The sequence below is a fragment of the Fundulus heteroclitus genome, chromosome 24 (assembly GCF_011125445.2).
Source record: "Fundulus heteroclitus isolate FHET01 chromosome 24, MU-UCD_Fhet_4.1, whole genome shotgun sequence".
NCBI classification, from domain to species: Eukaryota; Metazoa; Chordata; class Actinopteri; order Cyprinodontiformes; family Fundulidae; genus Fundulus; species Fundulus heteroclitus.
Window position 1 is genome coordinate 1,557,441 of NC_046384.1, and position 22,714 is coordinate 1,580,154.

The 22,714-nt window shown below is 46.6% G+C and overlaps 1 protein-coding gene across 1 annotated transcript in view; it reads left to right on the forward strand.

Moving 5' to 3' along the window:
- The window catches only part of LOC118557842 (NLR family CARD domain-containing protein 3-like), a 128,769-nt gene that overhangs the window by 5,336 nt on the left and 100,719 nt on the right, over positions 1–22,714 (forward strand). The window contains exons 5-9 of the mRNA XM_036128297.1: positions 2,827–3,062; positions 4,083–5,868; positions 11,407–11,592; positions 17,369–17,545; positions 18,859–19,029. Coding sequence (XP_035984190.1) covers positions 2,827–3,062; positions 4,083–5,868; positions 11,407–11,592; positions 17,369–17,545; positions 18,859–19,029 — 2,556 coding nt within the window. The remainder of the gene's footprint in view (positions 1–2,826; positions 3,063–4,082; positions 5,869–11,406; positions 11,593–17,368; positions 17,546–18,858; positions 19,030–22,714) is intronic.

Here is a 22,714-nt window from a genome sequence, read left to right on the forward strand (position 1 = left end):
AAGCTTTAAAGTGTCTGAAAAGCTGCAACACAAACACTTCAACCAGCCATGAAACCATAATGGATTTATAACGGAGTGTTGCTCTGAGAAGGGAGGTGTGGATGGAGGGGAGGTGGTGCTGATGTTGGGGGGAGACCAGTTTTTTTTAAATATGGTTGTGTCATGAAACAGGGACAGGTGTCCAGTATTCAGGACGGACAAAAATAATGATATTTTAAAGGGATTTATTAAACAGAAAACAATCAGGTGGAAACAAAATGGGCATCAAGCCAAAAACAGGAGGACTGTGTCCAAAAAGCAAAAATAGTAAAAAAAAAAAAACAGTAAAGCAGAATAGCAAGAACAGGCAAACAGAGGAAAGAGAAAGCTGGACTAAACTCACCAATTTGCAAGGAAAGACAATGATGTGTCAGAGTGCAGGAGAGGCAGCTATAGCCCCGTTTACACTACACCTAAAAACCGAGCCATGCCGAGACCAGTCTGAGCTTGGATCAGTTATCCAAGACAAGCCGACCCGTTTACACACAAAGCTTATCTCGGTTCCTTGGTTGCTCCTCGCCTCCTAGTGGCGATCTGCGGTACTGCTGCTCTCTGGGATTGAAGGCGGAAGCAGCAAAACAAGACGGTGGCGCCCGCAACATTCAGGAAGTTATGGTTGATATTGTGATATTTCGGTGTTTGCGGAGAGTCAGGGAAAGAAGGCAACCATTGGTGAATTTACTTGAGAGAGTTGGGTTTTTTGGGAAGTGGATGAGACAAACGAACGTCTAATAAGGATTTACAGACGCAGGAAACAACAACAGACGCTGAGGTTCATCACACTGCTAAGCAGAATCATCACTGGAAACTGTGTGGCACGGTAAGGAAGCTAGTATTATTATGAATGTCTGAAATTTGTCTGAATGGAGTGTGAATCGGGACGTGCAGCCAGACACGCCGGAAAAACCGCAGACAGTCAGCTGACTGTAAGGGGATGACGCGGTCTGCTCATGCGCTCTTTATCAGAAAACCGGGCCAGAAATAAAAAACCAGGCCAAGACCTGCTGAGGAACTGGTCTGCAGTTAGCGCGGTCCGGTTATGTTTAGCGCGGTCTGGTTCAGTCTGCTGACCGTTTACACACAAGAGTTATCTCGGTTACAGAGCTCGGACTGGTCTCGGCTCGGTAACCGAGATAACTCCTGTGTGTAAACGGACCTTATAGGCCCGTTTACACTACACCTAAAAACCGAGCCATGCCAAGACCGGTCCGAGCTTGGTCCAGTTAACTGAGATAAATGCAGCCGTTTACACACAAGAGTTATCTCGGTTATTTGTTCCTTGGTTGCTCCTCGCCCCCTAGTGACGATCTGCGGTACTACCGCTCTTTGGGATCGAAGGCGGGACCGAGCAAATCAAAATGGCGGCACCCGTAATATTCAGGATGTTATTGTTAGACATAGAGTCGGCTTTTGGGACGTGGATGAGACAAATGAACGTCTAATAAGGATTTACAGACGCAGGAAACAACAACAGACGCTGAGGTTCATAAGCAGAGTCATCACTGGAAACCGTGTGGCACGGTAAGGAAGCTAGTATTATTATGAATGTCTGAAATTTGTCTGAATGGAGTGTGAATCGGGACGTGCAGCCAGACACGCCGGGAAACCCGCGGACAGTCAGCTGACTGTAAGGGGATGACGCGGTCTGCTCATGCGCCCCTCGTTATCAGGGAACCGGGCTAAAAAAAACCAGTCCGAGACCTGGTGGGGAACTGGTCTGCAGTTAGCGCGGTCCGGTTATCGTTAGCGCGGTCTGGTTCAGTCTGCTGACCGTTTACACACAAGAGTTATCTCGGTTACCGAGCTCGGACTGGTCTCGGCTCGGTTAAAAAAGTGTAGTGTAAACGGGCCTTATGAGTAGAGGAGTGAAACTAATCACCAGAAGGGGTGGAGCTGATCAGGAGGGAAGTAAACTGAAGCTGATTGGATGGTGACTGGTGAAGGGGCGTGGCAGGCAAACAGACAGGATGTTTACTAAGATGTGAACTGAATGACTGGCAGGTGGAAAACAGATCAACTAAAACAGTTTCAGGATAAATCAAGACAAACCCAACCTAAAACAGAAACTAAACCTATGACCGAATATGTTAAATGAAGAGAATCACTAAACCAAAACAGAAACTTAAACTAGACTAATCCAGAACCGAAATAACCATAAAGATCAAACCTAAGCTAGAGAACCAGACTAAGACTAATAATAAATAATAAAAACCTGAGCTAATACTAAGACAGGAGAGAGAACTAATAATCAAATAACAAACATAAACCACAACAAAACTCAAATCATGACATTGTTGTAGCCAATCAGAGTGAAGTCAACCTGGTAGATCTGCATATCGTTACCATAACAACCCTTTTACTGAGGAGGGATGTTTGGCCTGATAAAACTACAAAATAACGTTATTTATTAAAATGAAATTCTTTGGAAAAGTTACATATGCAGCAATATCAACTAAGTTAAATGGTTTATACGGTGATTTCTGTCACCTTTAGGTTCTGTACTTGGAACATTAATAATGTGATAAAGAGGAAAGCCATACTAAACTGTTTAAAGAGAGATAAAGTACAGATTGATCTTCTTCAAGAAATGATTAAGTGATGAAAAAGTCAGAAAACATCTGAGTGAACTCATCGTGCTTCCATGAAGAGAAAGCAAAGCTGAGGTTCTGTTCTGACCCAGCTTCTGGTCCGCTGTTGGTGGTGGACCTCCATGAACATCTCCAGCTTCAGGAGGAGCTCCACCCTGTTGGTAGTGAATGTTTCAGTGATGAAGAAATGTCTCCACAGAGGGAGGAAGAGGAGCAGCGTTGGTGTGGAGGAGCAGAGGTCCTGCTGTGCTTTGTGTCAGAAGGTCCTGATGGACCCGGTCTCTACCAGCTGTGGACACTGGTTCTGCAGACAGTGCATCACGTCATACTGGGCCCAGTCTGCTCCATCAGGACCCTCCTCCTGCCCCCAGTGTGGAGAAAGACCCAGAACAAGAGCTGAACTGCTGGCAGCCAATCAGAGCAGCTGTGCTCCAGGTGAGACTGAACTTATCCAATCAGAACTTCCTTCTATCGTCTCTGTTGGACTAATTCCTCGTCTTTAGTTGGCATTTGGGAATCTAAGTGTTTAAAGTCTTTCTGGGATCGATTATTTGCCCTGAATCTCTGGATTTCCAGCTGCTGTAAATGTAACGTCTGTGTTCAACCCAACAACCTATTGGGTTTGCTTTGAAGTGCTTCTGTTTTCAGCCCTTTGTGCTAAATGCATTAAAACTGAACATCTCCTTAAAGCTGCAGCTCATTTTGATGGAAACAAAAAGGTGGAGAAAACAAGCTGCTGCACTGCTGCTTTACAGAAAGAGGGAAGGAAAGTCTGAGAGACAGAAAGCCTTTATTTCCTCTGACAATAGATCCCAGATTACAGCAGATATATTTGTAGAAACATGGAATATTTCTATCTGCTGTTTACTTCTAAAGGAGCCAAATCAGTCCCATGTCATTTCTAATCTGTAATTATTCTCTAAAAACATCCAATCCAGTCTGTGAGGGAGAAAAGCATCTGAAATGTGAACACTAGCTGATCCAAGGAGCTGTTTCTCTGGCAGATTAGAGCATTTCCTCCAGATTTCCTTCATTAAGGCTGAAAATGCTGCCAGGAAACATTTCCTGTCTTTCTGCCTCTTCTGTAGCTGCTGTGTTTGTGGGAGAAGGTCAGATAGAAGCAGAGAAATGAGGACAATGGTGACCTGATGCTAAAGAGTTCATGTTGCAGAAAGCTGCTGCATGTTTCTGTCAGCATTTCTTCATCTGATCTGCTTTGTGAATCAGATCCTGACGGTGAACAGATACTGGCCACAAAGCAGAGGCAGAACTCTGCTGTCTGACCATCTAACAAGGTTCTGCTTCTAAGGATGGATCCCATTAGTTGGCATCACATCATGTGAACTAAGAGACATTCTAATGATGACACCTCCTGATGTTCCAGATGTTTCTGCTCCAACTTCATCACTAAACCAGGTTTTTCCTTCAGTTGTCTCTTCTTCTCTGTTCCAGCAGATGTTGGTCTGCAGGAGGTTCTAGAGGAACATAAGATCAGTCTGAGGAGGAGATGTGAACGTGTGACTGAAGGAAGTGATGAACCAGGAAGTAGAACCCTCCTCAACAGCATCTACACTGATCTCTACATCACAGAGGGACAGAGTGAAGAGGTTAATACCCAACATGAGGTAAAGCAGCTGGAGAGAGCTTCCAGGATCCATAACCTCCATGACTCTCCAATCAGGTGCCACGACATCTTTAAAGCCTTACCTGACCAACATGGAGCCATCAGAGTGGTTCTGACCAACGGCGTCGCTGGTGTTGGAAAAACCTTCTCAGTGCAGAAGTTCGCTCTGGACTGGGCCCAGGGCTTGGAGAACCAAGATGTCCGTGTGGTGGTTCTGCTGTCGTTCAGGGAGCTGAACCTGATCAGAGGTGAGCAGCACAGTCTTCTCACGCTGCTCCATGTTTTCCATCCAACCCTCCAGAAGCTCCCAGCAGAACAGCTGGCTCGCCACAAACTTCTCTTCATCTTTGACGGCCTGGATGAAAGCAGACTTTCTCTGGACTTCAACCACAGTCGGCTGGTTTCTGACGTCACACAGAAGTCATCAGTCGACGTTCTGCTGACGAACCTCATTAAGGGGAACCTGCTTCCTTCGGCTCTGGTCTGGATCACCTCCAGACCTGCAGCGGCCAATTCGATCCCTCCTTCATGTGTTGCCAGGGTAACAGAGGTACGAGGCTTTTCCGACGCCCAGAAGGAGGAGTACTTCAGGAGGAGGTTCAGTGATGAAGAGCTGTCCAGCAGAATCATCTCCCACATCAAGACCTCCAGGAGCCTCCACATCATGTGTGGAATCCCAGTCTTCTGCTGGATCACTGCTATGGTTCTGGAGAACATGTTGACCACAGAGCAGAGAGGAGAGCTGCCCAAGACCATGACTGACATGTACTCTCACTTCCTGCTGGTCCAGACCAGGAGGAAGAAGAACAAGTACCATGGAGGACATGGGAGGAGTGCACAGGAGCTGATGGAGGCTGACAGGGAAGTTCTCCTGAAGCTGGGGAGGCTGGCATTGGAACATTTGGAGAAAGGAAACATCATGTTCTACCAAGAAGACCTGCAGCAGTGTGGTCTGCATTTCACAGAGGCCTCGGTGTACTCAGGAGTTTGTACAGAGATCTTCAAGAGAGAGAGCGCGATCTTCCAGAAAGCAGTCTACTGCTTTGTTCATCTGAGCATTCAGGAGTTTCTGGCTGCAGTCTACATGTTCCACTGTTTCACCAGCAGGAACACACAGGTGGTGGAGAACTTCCTGGGATATAAATACAGTGAAACATCTCTGGATGAGTTCCTGAGGAGAATCATGGATAAATCTCTCAGCAGTAAAAATGGCCACCTGGACCTGTGTGCTCGCTTCCTTCACGGCCTCTCTGTGGAGTCCAACCAGAGACTCTTAGGAGGCCTGCTGGGTCAGACAGAGAACAGTCCAGGAACCATCCAGAGAGTCATCACCAACCTGAAGGAGATGAACTATGATAGCATCTCTCCTGATAGAAGCATCAACATCTTCCACTGTCTGATGGAGATGAAGGACCTCTCAGTTTATCAGGAGATCCAGCAGTTCCTGAAATCAGAGAACAGATCAGAGGAGCTCTCTTTGTTCCAGTGCTCAGCTCTGGCCTACATGCTGCAGATGTCAGAGGAGGTTCTGAATGAGTTGGACCTGGAGAAGTACAACACATCAGAATCAGGACGACGGAGACTGGTTCCAGCTGTGAGAAACTGCAGAAAGGCTCGGTGAGTCCAGATGTCTTCACTGACTGATGCTGATTCAGCATTATTGCCGTCCAGTTTATTCTTCATTATTCCGTCGGTTGTGGACGTTTTTGGACCTTTAACTACTTCCTTCATACTTTGGACCATTTAAACCATCAGATTTCTAAATCTTCAGCTCATTCATGTCAGCTCTGCTGCAGCTTTTGGTATTTAGAGATTTTCATCTTTTAGCAAGATTCAATTATCCAGAGACACATTTTAAACTTTAAACAGCTCTTCACTCATTGGGCTGTTACCCATAATTCACCTTTTCAGAAAATCACTCTTTAGGTCAGGGCTATTGAACTGATGGTTTGTGGGCCACTTCTGGCCCGCTGGTGATGGTAATCTGGCCCCTAAATGACTTCTTTGTAAAAACTAAATAAATCAGAGAAGATCAGAAACATTGTGTGAAAAACAGCCCAGATGAGCGGCATGGTTTAACTGCCTTGGTTTGTCTGCTGTTCAGTTCCTAACCTCTAAGTAATAGGTTAGCTTTCATTGGTCTCTGAAACAGTCCACAACTATGTTTGTCTCCCAGTGTCTACGACTTTCACTGACATCTTCAACCCTTGGAGTAAGCCCCCCCCCCCCCTCCACTGTGTAAAGCCACATAGGTGAGCCAACAAGAAGAGACATGTGGCTTTATTTGCACTTCAACCATTGGTTAACAAACAGTTGTCTGAAGGCAGGCAGGTTTCTAAAGCTGACTGCAGAACAGAGAATATCACTAAACAGAATAGAAACGGAACTCATGATGCAGAACTGTCTGTCTAAATCCGTCTCTTCAGCACCCCTACACCAGAGTTAGAAGAGAAAGATTTCAGCTAACTAGATCCGCTATCATCACACCTCTCAACTTTTAGGGAAAGTTAAGAGTGAGATTATGTTAATTTTTTGGGCTGGGGGAGCGGTGGAGAATGGATCCAGTCATCTGCGTCTCATTTTTAACTGACTAGACATGGAAGTGGAGATGTTTTCCTTTGGTTAAAAAGTGAAAGAGAAGTGTCAACACCTTAATGTCCAGTTAGTGGGTTAAACAGAAAAACACTAAACTGTTCTGTGATTGTTCCAACATACCATGACTACCTGGTATGAGGAGAATCACGTCTGTTTAATCTCTATTCACAACATTTACGCTCAATATTGCACCTTCTCAACAAGTAAACAGCTCTGTGGTCCATGCCAGATTTCTGAGGAAAATCCAGTTTGCTCTGATTTTGGCTCATCTGCAGTAATTCTGTCAACTGCAACCAAAACTCCACCTTCCTGAGTCCATTCAGCTGCTGCTTTATTCTTGTAAAATAGATTTTGTTACTAGATAGATCGCATGAATGGATCAAATTAAACAGACCCCACATGTACAAATAATCACCGAATAAAGTTATAAAGCAGTTGTAAGTTTATGCTGGCATTATTACACTCCTTTTTTAATCAGAATCAGAAATACTTTAATAACTACAGGTTACTAAATGGGTTACTACATGCTGGAGCTAAATCTCACTGCAGAAAATGTAAATAATTTAATGGCAATAAAATTAGAACCCTGAAAGATGTGCACATCTCTCAGTTCTTCCATAGCAGGACTGCTCCTCTGAAATAAAAATATGCTATAAAGCTCTTTAAAAAAAATCATGTAGTAATTTCATGTAATCGGGCTAAATCAGTTTGATCTAAACTAAGAAATCTAAAAGAAATGATGCTGTAACTGGATTCTTTTATTAAGCCATGTAGCTTGATATAACCTCAGGTTTTGGACATATCGGTTGCTCTCAGGGGTCAAGTGAACGCTGCAGCTTTTCAGGCTCTGCGTCTCACAGGTTATTAAGTGACTGTAGAAAAAACACTATTTGGTAACGTCTGGCACCAGCATAATTTATACTTAATGATAGTGGTGAGGAATCATTGAGGTGGGAGGATTTCCCCCCATTTGTGGACTGCATGTCAGAAATAAACAGTGAGGAAAAATGCATCAATAAAGAGAGTAAAGGGCTCCTTTAGAGGGAAGAAGAGGAATGAGGGTCTGAGCTGAAGCCCCTTCAGTTACAAGTCCCTTAAAATGACCCTTAAAAGTGGGCACCTAAATTATATGTAAGGTAATTATGTGCACCTGAATTCAAGCACAAGGTGACGCATCAACCCCCCCAGACTAAGTGGAGTTAACGGAGCTGAGAAAGCGTTCATTTAGAGCGTATTTGATCCTGTCTACAGACACCAGGCTACAGACTTCAGCTGAGATGCTTTAGCAGCTGTCTAAGAGCTACTGGATGATTTATGGAGTTGGATTTCATCATCAACCATAATTGATCATTTAATCTTGTTCACCATCAGACTGATTGACTGAAGGTTGTAACTCAGGAAATAATAACTGATTACTGAGTTACTAATTAAAAGGAAACAGTGATTTTATCAAGTTGCAGCATACAGAAAGAGAGCAAAAGTAAAGCCACCCTCAGCAGCAGCAGCAGCGGCCAGTTGCTCTCCCAGCTCTGCTCTGATCTCAGCAGCACCTTTCACATTGCTATAGCAGAATGCAGCTTTGGGCCCTGAACCAATAACACATAACACACAGAAGCCAAACACTGATGCTCACCCACACACAGAACATCAGCCATGGCCTTGTGAAAGAGGGCAAAGTGGAGCCTGGTAGCAGGTGGAGCTTACCTGAATCTGAGCCGGCCTTCTCCTTTGCCTCCATCTGCAGGTGTGAGTGGCTTTAATGGTCAGAGTGGCTCAGAGCTGAAAGGTCTGGCTTTAAAACACAAGAGGAACCAGTCATGGCTGCACGCTGGATCAGAAAACAGATCTGCTAACCAGATACAGTCTAAAACGTCAATTAGTCTGTTTAGAAGTTTTCTTCTCATTTCTTCTGCTTTTTTTAACCACATGCGCCGTGTTTCTGTGCTGCACCGCTCTTACTGCCCCCTCCCCTCATAGGAGCCAGGTGCTTTTATCAGCGGCCAGCCTTCAAAACGTGAATCACTACGTTTAATGTCCTTCCACTCGTACCAAAATGTCCCAAATTAAATGAATAGGAGAGTCAGTAGCTGTGTTTCATGCTCTTTTGTTTTTAACGACACAGAACCAGCGGTGCTTCTGTGGGCGTGGTTCCTTGAGCTTGAATTCAGGTGCGCAAAATTACATGTAATTTAGGTGCGCACTTTTAAGGGTAATTTTAAGGAACTTGTAACATCAGGGGTTTTACCTTAGATACATTTTTCATTCTCTTCCCTCTAAAGGAGCCCTTTACAGTCTTCATTTATGCATTTTCCCACCGTTTATCCCTCGCGTGCAACGCACCAATGAGGTAAACCCCCCCAAATGAACATAATCTCACTTTTAATTTTTGGTAAAAATTGAGAGGTCTGGTGAGGATTATTATTTTGGCCGGTAAAAAATATGCCTGGCTGGTTGATTTTTACATCTACCGGCCAACTTGGCCGGTGAATCAGGAAGTTAATTTCGGACACTGGATCTAAGATGTCAAAGCATTAGGACGACTTTCCTGTTAGTGGAACTGTAAAAAGAATTCAGAGTTCAAGTGTCACATATAAAATACATAATAATGAATAAATAATGAATTGAGCATAAATCTGAAAACATTGTCCACTAATCTACCATTTTAGTGTGTGGTGGCACAAGTGAGTCTAGAGTCAAGACATCTATCAATTTTAATATAATTATGTAGATATGATGATTATTATTATACTCAATGTTCATCATAGAAGAACAATAAAATAAACCAAATGTTTTTGAACTTGATAATTATTGCACATTAACAAGCTGCAACCAGCTATAAATGGTTGTAACAAAATCTTCTCTTGCAGCAATATATCAAGCTAAAACAGACTTTGTAGTAAATGAAATAGGGCTCCCTCCACTGCAGACAGCAGCAGGTAGAATGTACTTCAGCTATTATACCACTGAAGAAGTAAAGTGCTAAACTAAGTCAGCCACTGGTAAGCTCCTGCAGCGGAGTAACCTGACAACAGCCAGCTGTATGTATCGCTCCGCCTAGCTCCACTCACATACATCTGGGACACGGCTCATTGAAAATGATTTCCCCAACCAAATTTTTGGTCTGGCCAATCAGGACGCAGGGCGGGTGTTTCATGGATGTGACGTAGTGGAGAAGCCACCGTGAGATTCCAACAACAATGGCGGCTCGCATCGAGGAAGCAAGCGTTAGCATTGATGCTGCTATTTCCTCCGTGTTGTCCAATCTATCTGATATTGTTTCATTAAAAGAACATCAGAGAACGGCTCTGAAGGCTTTTGTTGGTGGAAACCATGTTTTCGCCCTTCTCCCGACCGGATTTGGCAAGTTTTGTTTTCCGGGGCGGACGTGGACGCGCCTCGGAGCGGTTAGCGCTAACCATATTGGGAGGCCTATTAGTCCTCAACGCGGTCGGCCCGGGATCGACTCCGACCCGCGGCGCTTTGCCGCCTGTCTTCCCCCTCTTCCTGTCAGCTCACTGTCAATAAAAGGTGTGCCACTACAGTGTTTCCCGCATGGATTTGCTTATGCGAGGCGGACCGACTCGCGGAGCGGGGGGGGGGGGGGGGAGGGACGACACGTTTTCCGCGGCCGCCTCGCCAAGATAGCGCTGCGGGAAACCCTGCACTAGAGCCGCAAACACATAAAAAAAAAAAAGTTTTTTTTTTCCGGCGTCGGTCTCATCAGCGTCACGGGTTAGCTTCGGTGTGAGTGGTTGAAATAGCACGTCGATAAAGATGACAGACAAGTGGCTTATCCAATCATATGCAAGGAGTTTTGATAAGGCCCAGCCTTCAGTAAAGGCAATGCCTATGGCCGTGTCCCAGATGTATGTGAGTGGAGCTAGGCGGAGCGAGACATACAGCTGGCTGTTGTCAGGTTAGCAGCGGAGAGCATGCTGTGAAGAAAAGCTGCTTTATTGATGCAGTTGTAGTAACACACTGTGTTCTAGTGGAAGTAACGTAACGCCGTTATCTGTTACATTAAGTCATGACTCTCTTTACTAAATGAAAACTGGAGCCTCCTGTTTTCTTTTTGATACATTACCAGTAATTTTACCCAGTTTGGTCACTTCCAGTAAAAGGAAGAAGCGTCACTTGTATGTATAGTTAGAGATGATTTGGAAGTGAGATGAAGCCAAAACAACCATAGTGTATTATCACTAGACTCACATATGTCTAGAGATAATCTGGTGATAATTTACATAGAGGAGACGGCCAAATGCTACCATGGACATCCAGATAGATTTAGTCAGTTCTGTTGTTTTACTCTAGATGATCTTTCTTCATCTTTGTGGTTAAATGAAGCTTTTAACCAAAGCAGAGACACAGCAGCTCTGCAGTAGAACCAAGACCTGAAGAGACTGAAGAGATTCTCTGTGTAGGTCAAACAGGACATTGATGTGAAGAGCAGATGTTCATCTGATGATGACATCACTCTTTACTCATCATCTTTTAGTCTGTTTATCAGTCTTTATTAGTCTGATTTAACTACAACTGATCTGATTCTTTCTCTCATCACAGACTAGTGGGCTGTATTCTCTCACTGACTGAATGTGAAATTGTGGCCTCAGCTCTGAAGTCCAACCCCTCCCTGACTGACCTGGAAATAGAGAAGATCTATGGTGGAGGGAGACCCTTTGGAGACTCTGAGATAAAGCGTCTCTGTGAGATCCTGGAGACTCCATTCTGTAAAGTAAAGAAACTAACGTAGGTTTTATCTTCACTGCTACTTTAATACTTATTTTATTAATAATTTTGTTCTGACATTTTTCCTTTACAGACAACCTGCTGTCCAAATGTTTTGCCTTTTCAATTATTTATTTTCTTCTTTGATATTTTCAGTATTGAACATTTAACACTTAAAATGCTTTAGACTGAAGAACAAAAATTAGGAAAATAAGTCAAATGATGTGAATTATTGATGGAGATGTTTTAATTTGATTTGGTAAAGATTTAGATAACAAGATCAGATGATTTAGCTTTATTTTTCATTTCTTTGTCACATCTTTACATGAAACATTAATTTTTGTTCCTCCAGAGTAGTGCCAGGATCACATTCATACACATAAACAGTAAAATAAAAATAATAAAATAGCATTATCTAAAAAATGATTGTCTGAGAAGAACAAAGAGAGAAAATGTAAACTAACTCAAAGCGACGGCACCAGCAGGTTGCATGTTCTCCCTGTGCATGCGTGGGTTCTCTCTGGGTACTCCGGCTTCCTCCCACATTCCTAAAACATGACTGTTAGCTTAACTGGCCTCTCTAAATCCTCCTTAGGTGTGAGTGTGTGTGTGAATGGTTGGTTGTCCTGTCTGTCTCTGTGTTGTCCTGTGATAGGCTGCTTACCTGTCCAGGTGAAGCCCGCCTCTCAGCCACTGACAGCTGCAGATAGACACCAGCAGCCCTCAGGACCCCAGCAGGGATAAGCCTGGTGGAAAATGGTTGGATGGACGGCACCAGCAGGTTCCAGCAGCTCAGCTTTGTCCTGAAGCTGCTGTTCTGTTGGTGCGGCTCAGAGAGGAACCGTCCTCTTCAGTCTGACAGCTCAATCAGACAGAACCAGAACCAGGAGCCAGCAGTGTGGCTATTAAAACTACAGCACAATATTGAAAAGTAAAAAGCTCTACTGCAGCAGACGCTCTCTGGACTCAGCGGTACCGTTCAGCAACAAGCCAACAAGTTTGAGCACCAAGAAGGAAAGCAAAGAAAAACTGAAGAATCATCATTTCTATTAGTCTGCAGACCATTTCTGCCTGGCAGACCATGATCCAGAGGAACATCTGGCTCCAGCTGTTCTCCTCCATCCTCCTCCTCCCAGGATGTGAAAAAGGAGGTGCTGGGAGCCCCATCAGCCCGGATGCTCTGTTGGCTCCTCACTTTAAATCGGCGCTGGAGAAGATCCAGAAGAACGCCGAGGAGTCAGAGACGCTTCAGGACCTGGTGAGGCCTCGCTCCGGGCCGACGTCCCTCGCTGGTCTGCCGGCTGCTTGGAGCACCGTGGGCAGGAGGTCAGGAGTTCAGGCGCTCCACGCCTCCTGGAGACTCCCTCTGCTCCTCCATCAGCCTCCTCCATCAGCCTCCTCCATCAGCCTCCTCCTCCCTCTGCTCCACCTTCAGACTCCTTCTGCTCCTCCATCAGCCTCCTCCATCAGACTCCTCCTCCATCAGCCTCCTCCTCCATCAGCCTCCTTCTCCATCAGCCTCCTCCTCCCTCTGCTCCTCCACCAGCCTCCCTCTGCTCCTCCATCAGCATCCTCCATCAGCCTCCTCCTAAATCAGCCTCCTCCTCCATCAGCCTCATCCTCCATCAGCCTCCTCCTAAATCAGCCTCCTCCTCCATCAGCCTCCTCCTAAATCAGCCTCCTCCTCCATCAGCCTCCTCCTCCATCAGCCTCGGCCTCCTTCGGCCTCCTCCTCCTCTCCTCCCTCTCTCCTCATCCTTTCTCCTCCCCCTCTCCTCCCTCTCTCCTCCTCTCCTCCCTCTCCTCTCCTCTCCTCCTCCTCTCCTCCTCTCCTCCCTCTCTCATCCCCCTTCTCTCTCCTTCTCTCCTCCTCCTCCTCCTCCTCTCCTCCCTCTCTCCTCCTCTTCTCCTCCTTATCTGTTCATTCACTTCTCCTCCTTCTCTCCTCCTCCTCTCCTCCTCATCTTCTCCTCCCTCTCTCCTCCTCTCCACCTTCTCTCCTCCTCTCCTCCCTCCTCCTTCTCCTCTCCTCCTTCTCTCCGCCTCACAGACTGATCAGCAGAGGCTCCACGCTGCACCTCCTCTCTCCTCCACAGTTTAGAGGAGAGAGGAGTCATGGAGACGGTTCTAGCGTCTCCAGAGCAGACCGCTGCACCTCATCTCTCCTCCTCCTCCATCAGCCTCCTCCTCCTCCTCCATCAGCCTCCTACTCCCTCTGCTCCTCATCCATCCGCCTCCTCCTCCTCCATTAACATCCTCCTCCCTCTGCTCCTCCATCAGCCTCCTCCTCCTGCATCAGCCTCCTCCTCCTCCTTTCCTCCTCCTCTCCTCCTCACAGACTGATCAGCAGAGGCTCCATGCTGCACCTCCTCTCTCCTCCACGGTTCAGAGGAGTCATGGAGATGGTTCTAGCGTCTCCAGAGCAGAGCGCTGCACCTCCTCTCTCCTCCTTCTGTCCTCCTTTCCTCCCCCCCTCCTCCTCCTCTCCTCCTCTCCTTCTCTCCTCCTCCTCTCCTCCGTATGTTCTCCTCCCTCTCTGCTCCATTTCTCCTCCTCATCTCCTTCTTATGTTCTCCTCCCTCTCTCCTCCTCATCTCCTCCTCATCTCCTCTCCTCCCTCTTTCCTCCTCCTCTCCTCCTCATCTCCTCTCCTCCTCTTCTCTTCCTCACAGACTGATCAGCAGAGGCTCCATGCTGCACCTCCTCTCTCCTCCACGGTTCAGAGGAGTCGAGGAGACGGTTCTAGCGTCTCCAGAGCAGAGCGCTGCACCTCCTCTCTCCTCCTCCACGGTTCAGAGGAGTCATGGAGGCGGTTCTAGCGTCTCCAGAGCAGAGCGCTGCACCTCCTCTCTCCTCCTCCACGGTTCAGAGGAGTCATGGAGGCGGTTCTAGCGTCTCCAGAGCAGAGCGCTGCACCTCCTCTCTCCTCCACGGTTCAGAGGAGTCATGGAGACGGTTTCTTGCGTCTCCAGAGCAGAGCGCTGCACCTCCTCTCTCCTCCTCCATGGGTCAGAGGAGTCATGGAGGCGGTTCTAGCGTCTCCAGAGCAGAGCGCTGCACCTCCTCTCTCCTCCACGGTTCAGAGGAGTCATGGAGACGGTTTCTTGCGTCTCCAGAGCAGAGCGCTGCACCTCCTCTCTCCTCCTCCACGGTTCAGAGGAGTCACGGAGACGGTTCTAGCGTCTCCAGAGCAGAGCGCTGCACCTCCTCTCTCCTCCACGGTTCAGAGGAGTCATGGAGACGGTTCTAGCGTCTCCAGAGCAGAGCGCTGCACCTCCTCTCTCCTCCACGGTTCAGAGGAGTCATGGAGACGGTTCTAGCGTCTCCAGAGCAGACCGCTGCACCTCCTCTCTCCTCCTCCACAGTTCAGAGGAGTCATGGAGACGGTTCTAGCGTCTCCAGAGCAGAGCGCTGCACCTCCTCTCTCCTCCTCCACAGTTCAGAGGAGTCATGGAGACGGTTCTAGCTTCTCCAGAGCAGAGCGCTGCACCTCCTCTCTCCTCCTCCACAGTTCAGAGGAGTCATGGAGACAGTTCTAGCGTCTCCAGAGCAGAGTGCTGCACCTCCTCTCCCCTCCACGGTTCAGAGGAGTCATGGAGACAGTTCTAGCGTCTCCAGACCAGAGCCCTGCACCTCCTCTCTCCTCCACGGTTCAGAGGAGTCATGGAGACGGTTCTAGCTTCTCCAGAGCAGAGCGCTGCACCTCCTCTCTCCTCCAGGGTTCAGAGGAGTCATGGAGACGGTTCTAGCGTCTCCAGAGCATAGCGCTGCACCTCCTCTCTCCTCCACGGTTCAGAGGAGTCATGGAGACGGTTCTAGCGTCTCCAGAGTAGAGCGCTGCACCTCCTCTCTCCTCCACGGTTCAGAGGAGTCATGGAGACGGTTCTAGCGTCTCCAGAGCAGAGCGTTGCACCTCTCTCCTCCTCCACGGTCCAGAGGAGTCATGGAGACGGTTCTAGCGTCTCCAGAGCAGAGCGCTGCACCTCCTCTCTCCTCCTCCACGGTTCAGAGGAGTCATGGAGACGGTTCTACCGTTTCCAGAGCAGAGCGCTGCACCTCCTCTCTCCTCCACGGTCCAGAGGAGTCATGGAGACGGTTCTAGCGTCTCCAGAGCAGAGCGCTGCACCTCCTCTCTCCTCCTCCACGGTTCAGAGGAGTCATGGAGACGGTTCTAGCGTCTCCAGAGCAGAGCGCTGCACCTCCTCTCTCCTCCACGGTTCAGAGGAGTCATGGAGATGGTTCTAGCGTCTCCAGAGCAGAGCGCTGCTCTCCTGTCAGAACTGCAGGAACTCCTGGATAAAGACGTCATTTCCAGGGTTCTCCACGGGGTTCTATTGCCTTTATTTACTGGTTCTGATCACAGAGAGACGGTTCCACATGCTGACAGTCAGACAGCTGCTGGAGAACGTTCTCCAGAACCACTGGTTCTCCTCCATAGATCTGAAGGACTACTTCCATGTTCCATCATCCCCAAACACAGGAAGTATCTGCGCTTCTCCTTCCAGGGGATTCCCTGTCACTATAACCTGCCGTTGGGTTCCTCTCTGGTTCCACGCACGTTCTCCAGATGCCGCTGCGCTCTGCAGGGATGAGAATCCTCTTTTATGTGGACCACCTGCTCTTGCTGGCTCGGTCCAGAGAGGAAGCGGCGGTGCAGACCAGAGCTCTGGCTCCACAGCTGACAGAACTGGGTTCTCCATAAAGTGCTAAAAGGTTGTGTTCTGCGTCCCAGCTGCTAGGAGCTAAACTGGGCCACCATGAGAGCCCAGAGCAGACGCTGTCAGCGCTGCTCCGCCGGGTCACACCTCCACACAGTGACAGCTCTGTCCGTCATGCGGCTGCTGGGGATGACGTCAGCGGCCCACCTGCTGCTTCCGCTGGCTCTGCTTCATAGGAGGCGCCTGCCTGCAGAGATGCTTCACCCGCCTGCGCAGAGACCCTGTGGCCAGAAGAGGCAGAGGATGACTGCAGTCCCTCCGTCAGTGGGAGCCCACCTGGCCCACTGGGGAAACCCCCCCACTGTGTCAGAGGGAGTTGCCCTCAGCAGACCAGAGTCACACGTGCCGGTGTTCACAGACGCTGTCAGGCTGGGAGGAAGGTGTCTGTCCCAGGTAGTGGCAGAGAAGTGGCCACACCACATGTCTCTCCACATAAAGGTGCTGAAGCTGACTCAGCATTTTGCTCCTCTGCTGCGGGACCAGCAGCTTCTGATCCACACCCACAACAGGCTCACAGCAGCGGCATAAAGCGCCAAGGCTGCTGCTTTAGCTTGAAGATGAATCCAGAACAATGTGAGCTGAAACTCTGTTAAATGATCCATGTTTAGAACATTGTGGCTCTGAGAACCACTGTTCTAGCAGAACCCTGAGCCAGACTAGAAGACAGCAGCATTTTAAACAGACGCCAGAGCCATCAGACTTAAATATCCAGCAGCAGCAAGTGATCATGGATGGATTTATGTTCAAGGAGAGTTTATTGTTGGCTGCTAATCTCCAAGCTCTAGTGCCCCCCCCCCCCCCAACCCTAAGCCCAGAACATCTTCATCAGCAGCCGCCACTGCTGAGAACCACACCTTGATCTGGACCTTCACACGTCATGATAACATGTTCTGGTTCTGCTGGCTTTAACTCTTTAAATCAGTTCTACTGGATCACATATCAGACATCAGTTCATCATGTTTCTGGCACTTTTACATTCAGGGACATTCATTTTCTACATTTGATCATTTATTTGTTCATGTTTCAGTTTTAACCTGCATCCTGGTGGCTTCAGCTCACATCTTTCATTCTTTATTCAGATTGGACAGCTGCAGTTTGTCAGAGATCAGCTATAAACATCTGGCATCGGCGCTGAAGTCCAACCCGTCCCATCTGACAGAACTGAACCTGAGCGCCAACTACAACCTGAAAGATGGTGGAGTGAAGGAGCTCTGTGGTTTCCTCCAGACTCCCCTCTGCAAACTACAGACACTGAGGTCAGACTCCATGTTTTAGTTCTGATATCTGTGATGTGAAAGTTGTGTTGACACTAAACTGCAGACATCTGGCTGATATTCTACTGATCCACACTGAGGATCTTCATGGTAAAGTCTGCTTTCTTCTTCACTGCTTTGCTCCACTTAAAGTTTCTTTCTTTTTCTAACTTCCTGTCAGCATTTATTCAATAATCAGCAGAAAACATGAAACAATGAGCTGAATTTCAGTTTAGAGTTGCAGCTTTTATCCAGAACTGAGGAAGAGGAAGAGAGAAGAAATAAAATGCTGATGTTTCATTTATTTGAAGGTTTTTAATCTCTTTAAACCTTCATCAGGTCAGTTTTTCTCCATTTTCTACAGGATGATGTTAAAATAATTGAATAAGTGGATGTAATTGAGCTGAAAAGCAAAGTTCAGATCTTGTATTGTAATAAATCTTTGCTGAGTTTGTTCCTGGACTTGGAGCCAGTTTTTAATGTTGTCTCTCTGTGTAACTGAGTCTGAGCCCTGATCTCAGGTCAGAAGCGGACAGCATTGGGACCCCCAGTGTGTAGAAATGCCCCTCATGTGAAGCGGCTCAGAGGGGATTCAAGCCAGTTTAGAAAAGTCAATTTCAGCTCCTGGAATCTGTGTGACAGGAACAAATCTATAATCCCTGATTGATGCTTCAGCACTTTTAGAAGCTCTGCAAGGATTTTACTGACTAAAACACTCAGACACAACATGTCACAGTAGCAGGTTCTGCTTCTGGGAGCTTCAGCTCCTAAAGTCAGTTTACATGAAATATTCTCCATCACATCATGTTTTTATGGCTGTGGAATCATTAAAATACTTCATTTATCTGCATTAATCTCCATTTGTTCACACATTAACATTCATGAAGTGCTTTGCATCGAGCGTTTCTGCTTGAATCTGGGCGTGTAGAGGGCAGAACCTGAGCCAGAACCTGGTACCAAATGTATCGCTACAGCTGGGATCTAGAAAGGAAAATGGCTGCTGCTGTGTCTGAGCATGGTTTGATTCATCTGAATATTTTTACCATACTCCATTTTCTTTTTCTTGGCTTTCACTTTTAGTACGGATTCCACACAAAGTTTCTAAATGAGAGCCAGGACTGTAAAAACTGCTAAACAAGTTTTAACTGTTGAAAGTTCTGATATTGTTGATTGTTGAATAGCTGAAGTCAGCAGGTCTTTATTGAAGCAGCAGCTTGTTGTCATTAATATTAATGAGAGTTCTTTAACTGGTTCTGTTGGACTGTTAGAACCTGCATCCTGGTGGCTTCAGCTCACATCTTTCATTCTTTATTCAGATTATGGGAATGCAGTTTGTCAAAGATCAGCTGTGATCATCTGGTAACGGCGCTGAAGTCCAACCCGTCCCATCTGACAGAACTGGACCTGAGCTGGAACAAACTGAAGGAGTCAGATGTTCAGCAGCTGCAGGATCTTGTAGAGAGTCCAGATTACAAACTGAAAACTCTGTAAGTAGATGGTTGGAGTGAGTCCAGCTGCTGTCAGCAGAACTGTTCTGAACCCAGTTGGTACCAAAGCAAAGATCCAGTGTTTCCAGTAAAGCTGCAGCTTCTCAGTGGGAGGAGAATGGTGACAGGCTTCCTGATTGGACACAAAGACAACAATGAGCCAATCAGAGGAGCCAGCAGCTTGTTGTGTTCCTGTCTTTGTGTCCATGTGAAGATGACTGTTGTTGTTGTGTTCATGTCTTCCAGCTGACAGCCTTCCACCATGTCTAGAGACAGTGGTCCTCATTCATCAAGCTGTGGAGCATCAGATCTTATCTCAGACTCTTTGTTCTCTCATTTCAACAGCAAACAGCTGATCAGTTTCATCTTAGTCACAGCTCTGAGATCAGTCTGACTGCAGCCTGCAAATCACTGATTTCACAGCCCATCATTCCATTTAGTCACCATGTGGTCTTTCTACAGAGCACAAGCTCTGCTGAAGTCCACTCAGCACATCTGGACATGTGTCCTTCTCTCACTAGTTTCATCCAGATGTGTTCAGGGACAGCCTCCATGTTTCTTAGTCAGCTGATGTTTCAGGAACAGATGTTCATGTTCAGCTTCCAGAGGCTGAAACACTCACTGATCTCCTCTGTTGCTCCTTCTTCTCTCTGCAGGTGGTGGAGGTGATGATCTTAGTAGAGGAGAGAAGCTGAGCTGTCCTGATGATCCAGATGTTGAAGCTGCAGCAGTTTGACTTTAAAGAGACTCTGACTGGATCCTGATGATGAACTCTGACCTTAGAGATGTTGATCCTGTTTATCTGATCATGTCTGTCATTTAGTGTCTGATATTGTTTGTCTCTGTGGACCAATGAGGATCAAATGAAAACTAAGCTGCATTTAGTGGCTCCATGGAGTTTTGATCTGAATCTGATGAAACTGCAAAGTTGATCTTTTTTCTCTCTGCTTCATTTTCAGCCTGTAAGCCAGAAATCTGAAATAAAGCTCAACTCTAAAGTTTTCAGGCTGCATGTTTGCTTCATTGTGATGCAGTTTCTGCAGGTTTTTCAGCATATTTTAGATGTTTTCTGCAAATGTTTGGGCAGCTCTGCTCCTTTTATCTGTTGCTGCAAACAGCTCAGTGAGTAAATGATGGTTTCTTCAATCAGAGGATGAAGCTTTTCTTCACGATTTTACATCAAATCTTTTTAGTTCCTTCTTTCTGAAGGTAAAATCTAAAAGTGAGTAAAGATAAAGTTTGATCTGCTCCAGCTTCTCCTTTGGTGAGCATGGAAACACTTTCTGCAGCAGCTCAGAGACTTTCAGATCTTCTTTGGAGGATTTTCTCTGTTCTTCCTGCAGAACGGTTCTGGTTCTGTTGGATCTGAGGCTCATCATGCAGCTCTGCTCTGCTGAGGTCAGAACATAGATTTTAATCCTGTTTAGGGACTGTGGGGGTAAAACCTTCACCTGCAGCTCCTCATGAAGTCCACTGTGGACGTTGGAGAAGGAAAAAAGACGCGACGATTAATTAGAAAGAAGCAGACTTTGTGTCTGAGCCTCCATCTTTAATCCTCATATCTGGAGCTTTGGATCAGAACCATGACTTCCTCTTTATTATTAGATTTATTATTAACTTTAATATTATAGCTGCTCCGCTTTGTCCTCCTGGTTCTGATCACGTTCCTCCATCTTGGGGCTTTATTCAGTCTGAGAGGAAACAGGAAGTGACTGTGAGCTCACAGCTAAAGAATCTGAACAAACGGGTCAGTCCAAGATTCCCACTGAGAGAACAAAGGTTTAACTTCCTGGTTCAACTGTCAGAGAATAAAAACATCTTCTGTTTGCTGAGAAGATGTGAAGAATTAAAGCTGAAGCAGAAGCAGACTGGGTTCTGGTTCTGGTTCTGTTTACAGAGAGAAAACCAGGAGAAGTTAAGCCGCCCTGATCCAGGTTCTTCTCTTTGCTCTGATCTAAACTGACTGCAGTCTGAACCTGACTAGACCTGCTTCTCCTGATCTCATCACACCTGACTCCTCTGAGGCTCCGCCCCTTCCCACAGGACAGGTGAGTCTACCTGTGTGGAACAAGGTTTAGATTCCTTTCTGCTCATCTCTGCATTGACAGCAAACTGGCCCTAAATGGCTGCCCAGTGCTGCAGTCAGTAGCTCTGTTAGCTTGCAGCAAGAAGATCCTGGGTTCAACACCTGCTTTACCTGGAAGAACCCAGGTAAAGCAGGTGTTCTCTCTGGGTACTCTGGCTTCCTGCCACAGTCCAGAAACATGATTGTTAGGTTAAATGGTGACTCTAAGTTACCCTTAGGTGTGTGAGGAGGAGACGGGATCAGAGTGTCTGATTACAGGGACATAATTGACTGCTTTGATTTTCTGCAAGCAGCTCTATAATAGATCAAAGCATATGGCTGTAATAAAAATAATAATAATGGGCGTGATTGGGTGCCACAGTGGTTAGCACACACAACCCATGTACAGAGGCCTTAGTCCTCTAGGCGTTTGATGCAGGCTGGACTCTGACCTGTGGTCCTTTGCTGCATGTCTCTGCCCTCTCTGGTAGCCCCTTTGCTGTCAGCCCACTGTCTGAGAAACCAGCCACTAGTGGCGTAAAAACCTCAATAATAATATATCCATCCTTAGATATGTGGCAACCTGAGGGGGGATTTTCTTTTACTTTGAAACACGCATGTTAAAGTTTACAATACGGGAAACCAACAGCGCCACCTGGGATAACTCCAGGAAAATGGTAATAAGGGCCCAGGTAAGTTCTGCTGGAAATGAGACACGATATAGAAAAGTCTACAAAACTTTATTAAACGTCAGTAGGTTTAATTCAACAAGAACCTGGACTTGAATGTTTAAACAGTGAAAATTGAGTATAATCTTTTATTTGAAATGAAACCGAGGCTTAGCAATGGGGGGAAAGTGGTGAGGAGAAAAGGGAGCACCCTGGACACTACAGAAACACAGCAAACACAAGCAAAGGCTGCTCCAACACAACACAACCCAAAACACCAGGGCCACCAGGGCTCACCACTGCCACCACAGTAGCCTCAGTCCCTAAATGACAGACAAAACTAAATCAATATGAGTAAAACAGTGATACAATGCCACTACAATATTGCACTGCATCCCATAAATGGTGCCACCAATGAAAGTTCAGCTAAGTCTTTAAAACATGTCTTTATAGGCAAAACAGCAGCGAGTGTCAATCCACGTTGAATGCTGATCAGAGGCTGGTCAGGTGGCTGTAACTGGTAAATTCCCAGCATGCCAGGTAAACAAGTCCACAATTCCTCCTCACAGTGTAGCTTCCTGCCAGCAAACAACAGGACAGATGGCTCCAGAGGTGTGAGGAGCAACAAAGAAGCCCAGCACAGTTTGACAAACAAAGACAAGCAGCTGAGTTCAACAGCAGCAGCCTTGTGGAGACCTGCTGATATACAGCAGCCAAGATTGGCCTTAAAGTGGCAGCGTACCATTTGTGCTGCTACATACAGATACATAGATTATTATTATTTATTCATTATATATTTCTAGAACAAGGTAGATTTGGTCAGCTGGCATGAACCTGAGTCTCTGTGTTTATGTCACATGTGACTCTACTAGCTCCAAAATGCTTTTACACAAACCACCAGGAAATAATAGTATTATTATACTATTTAAACCTTATTGAACAGTTCTCCACA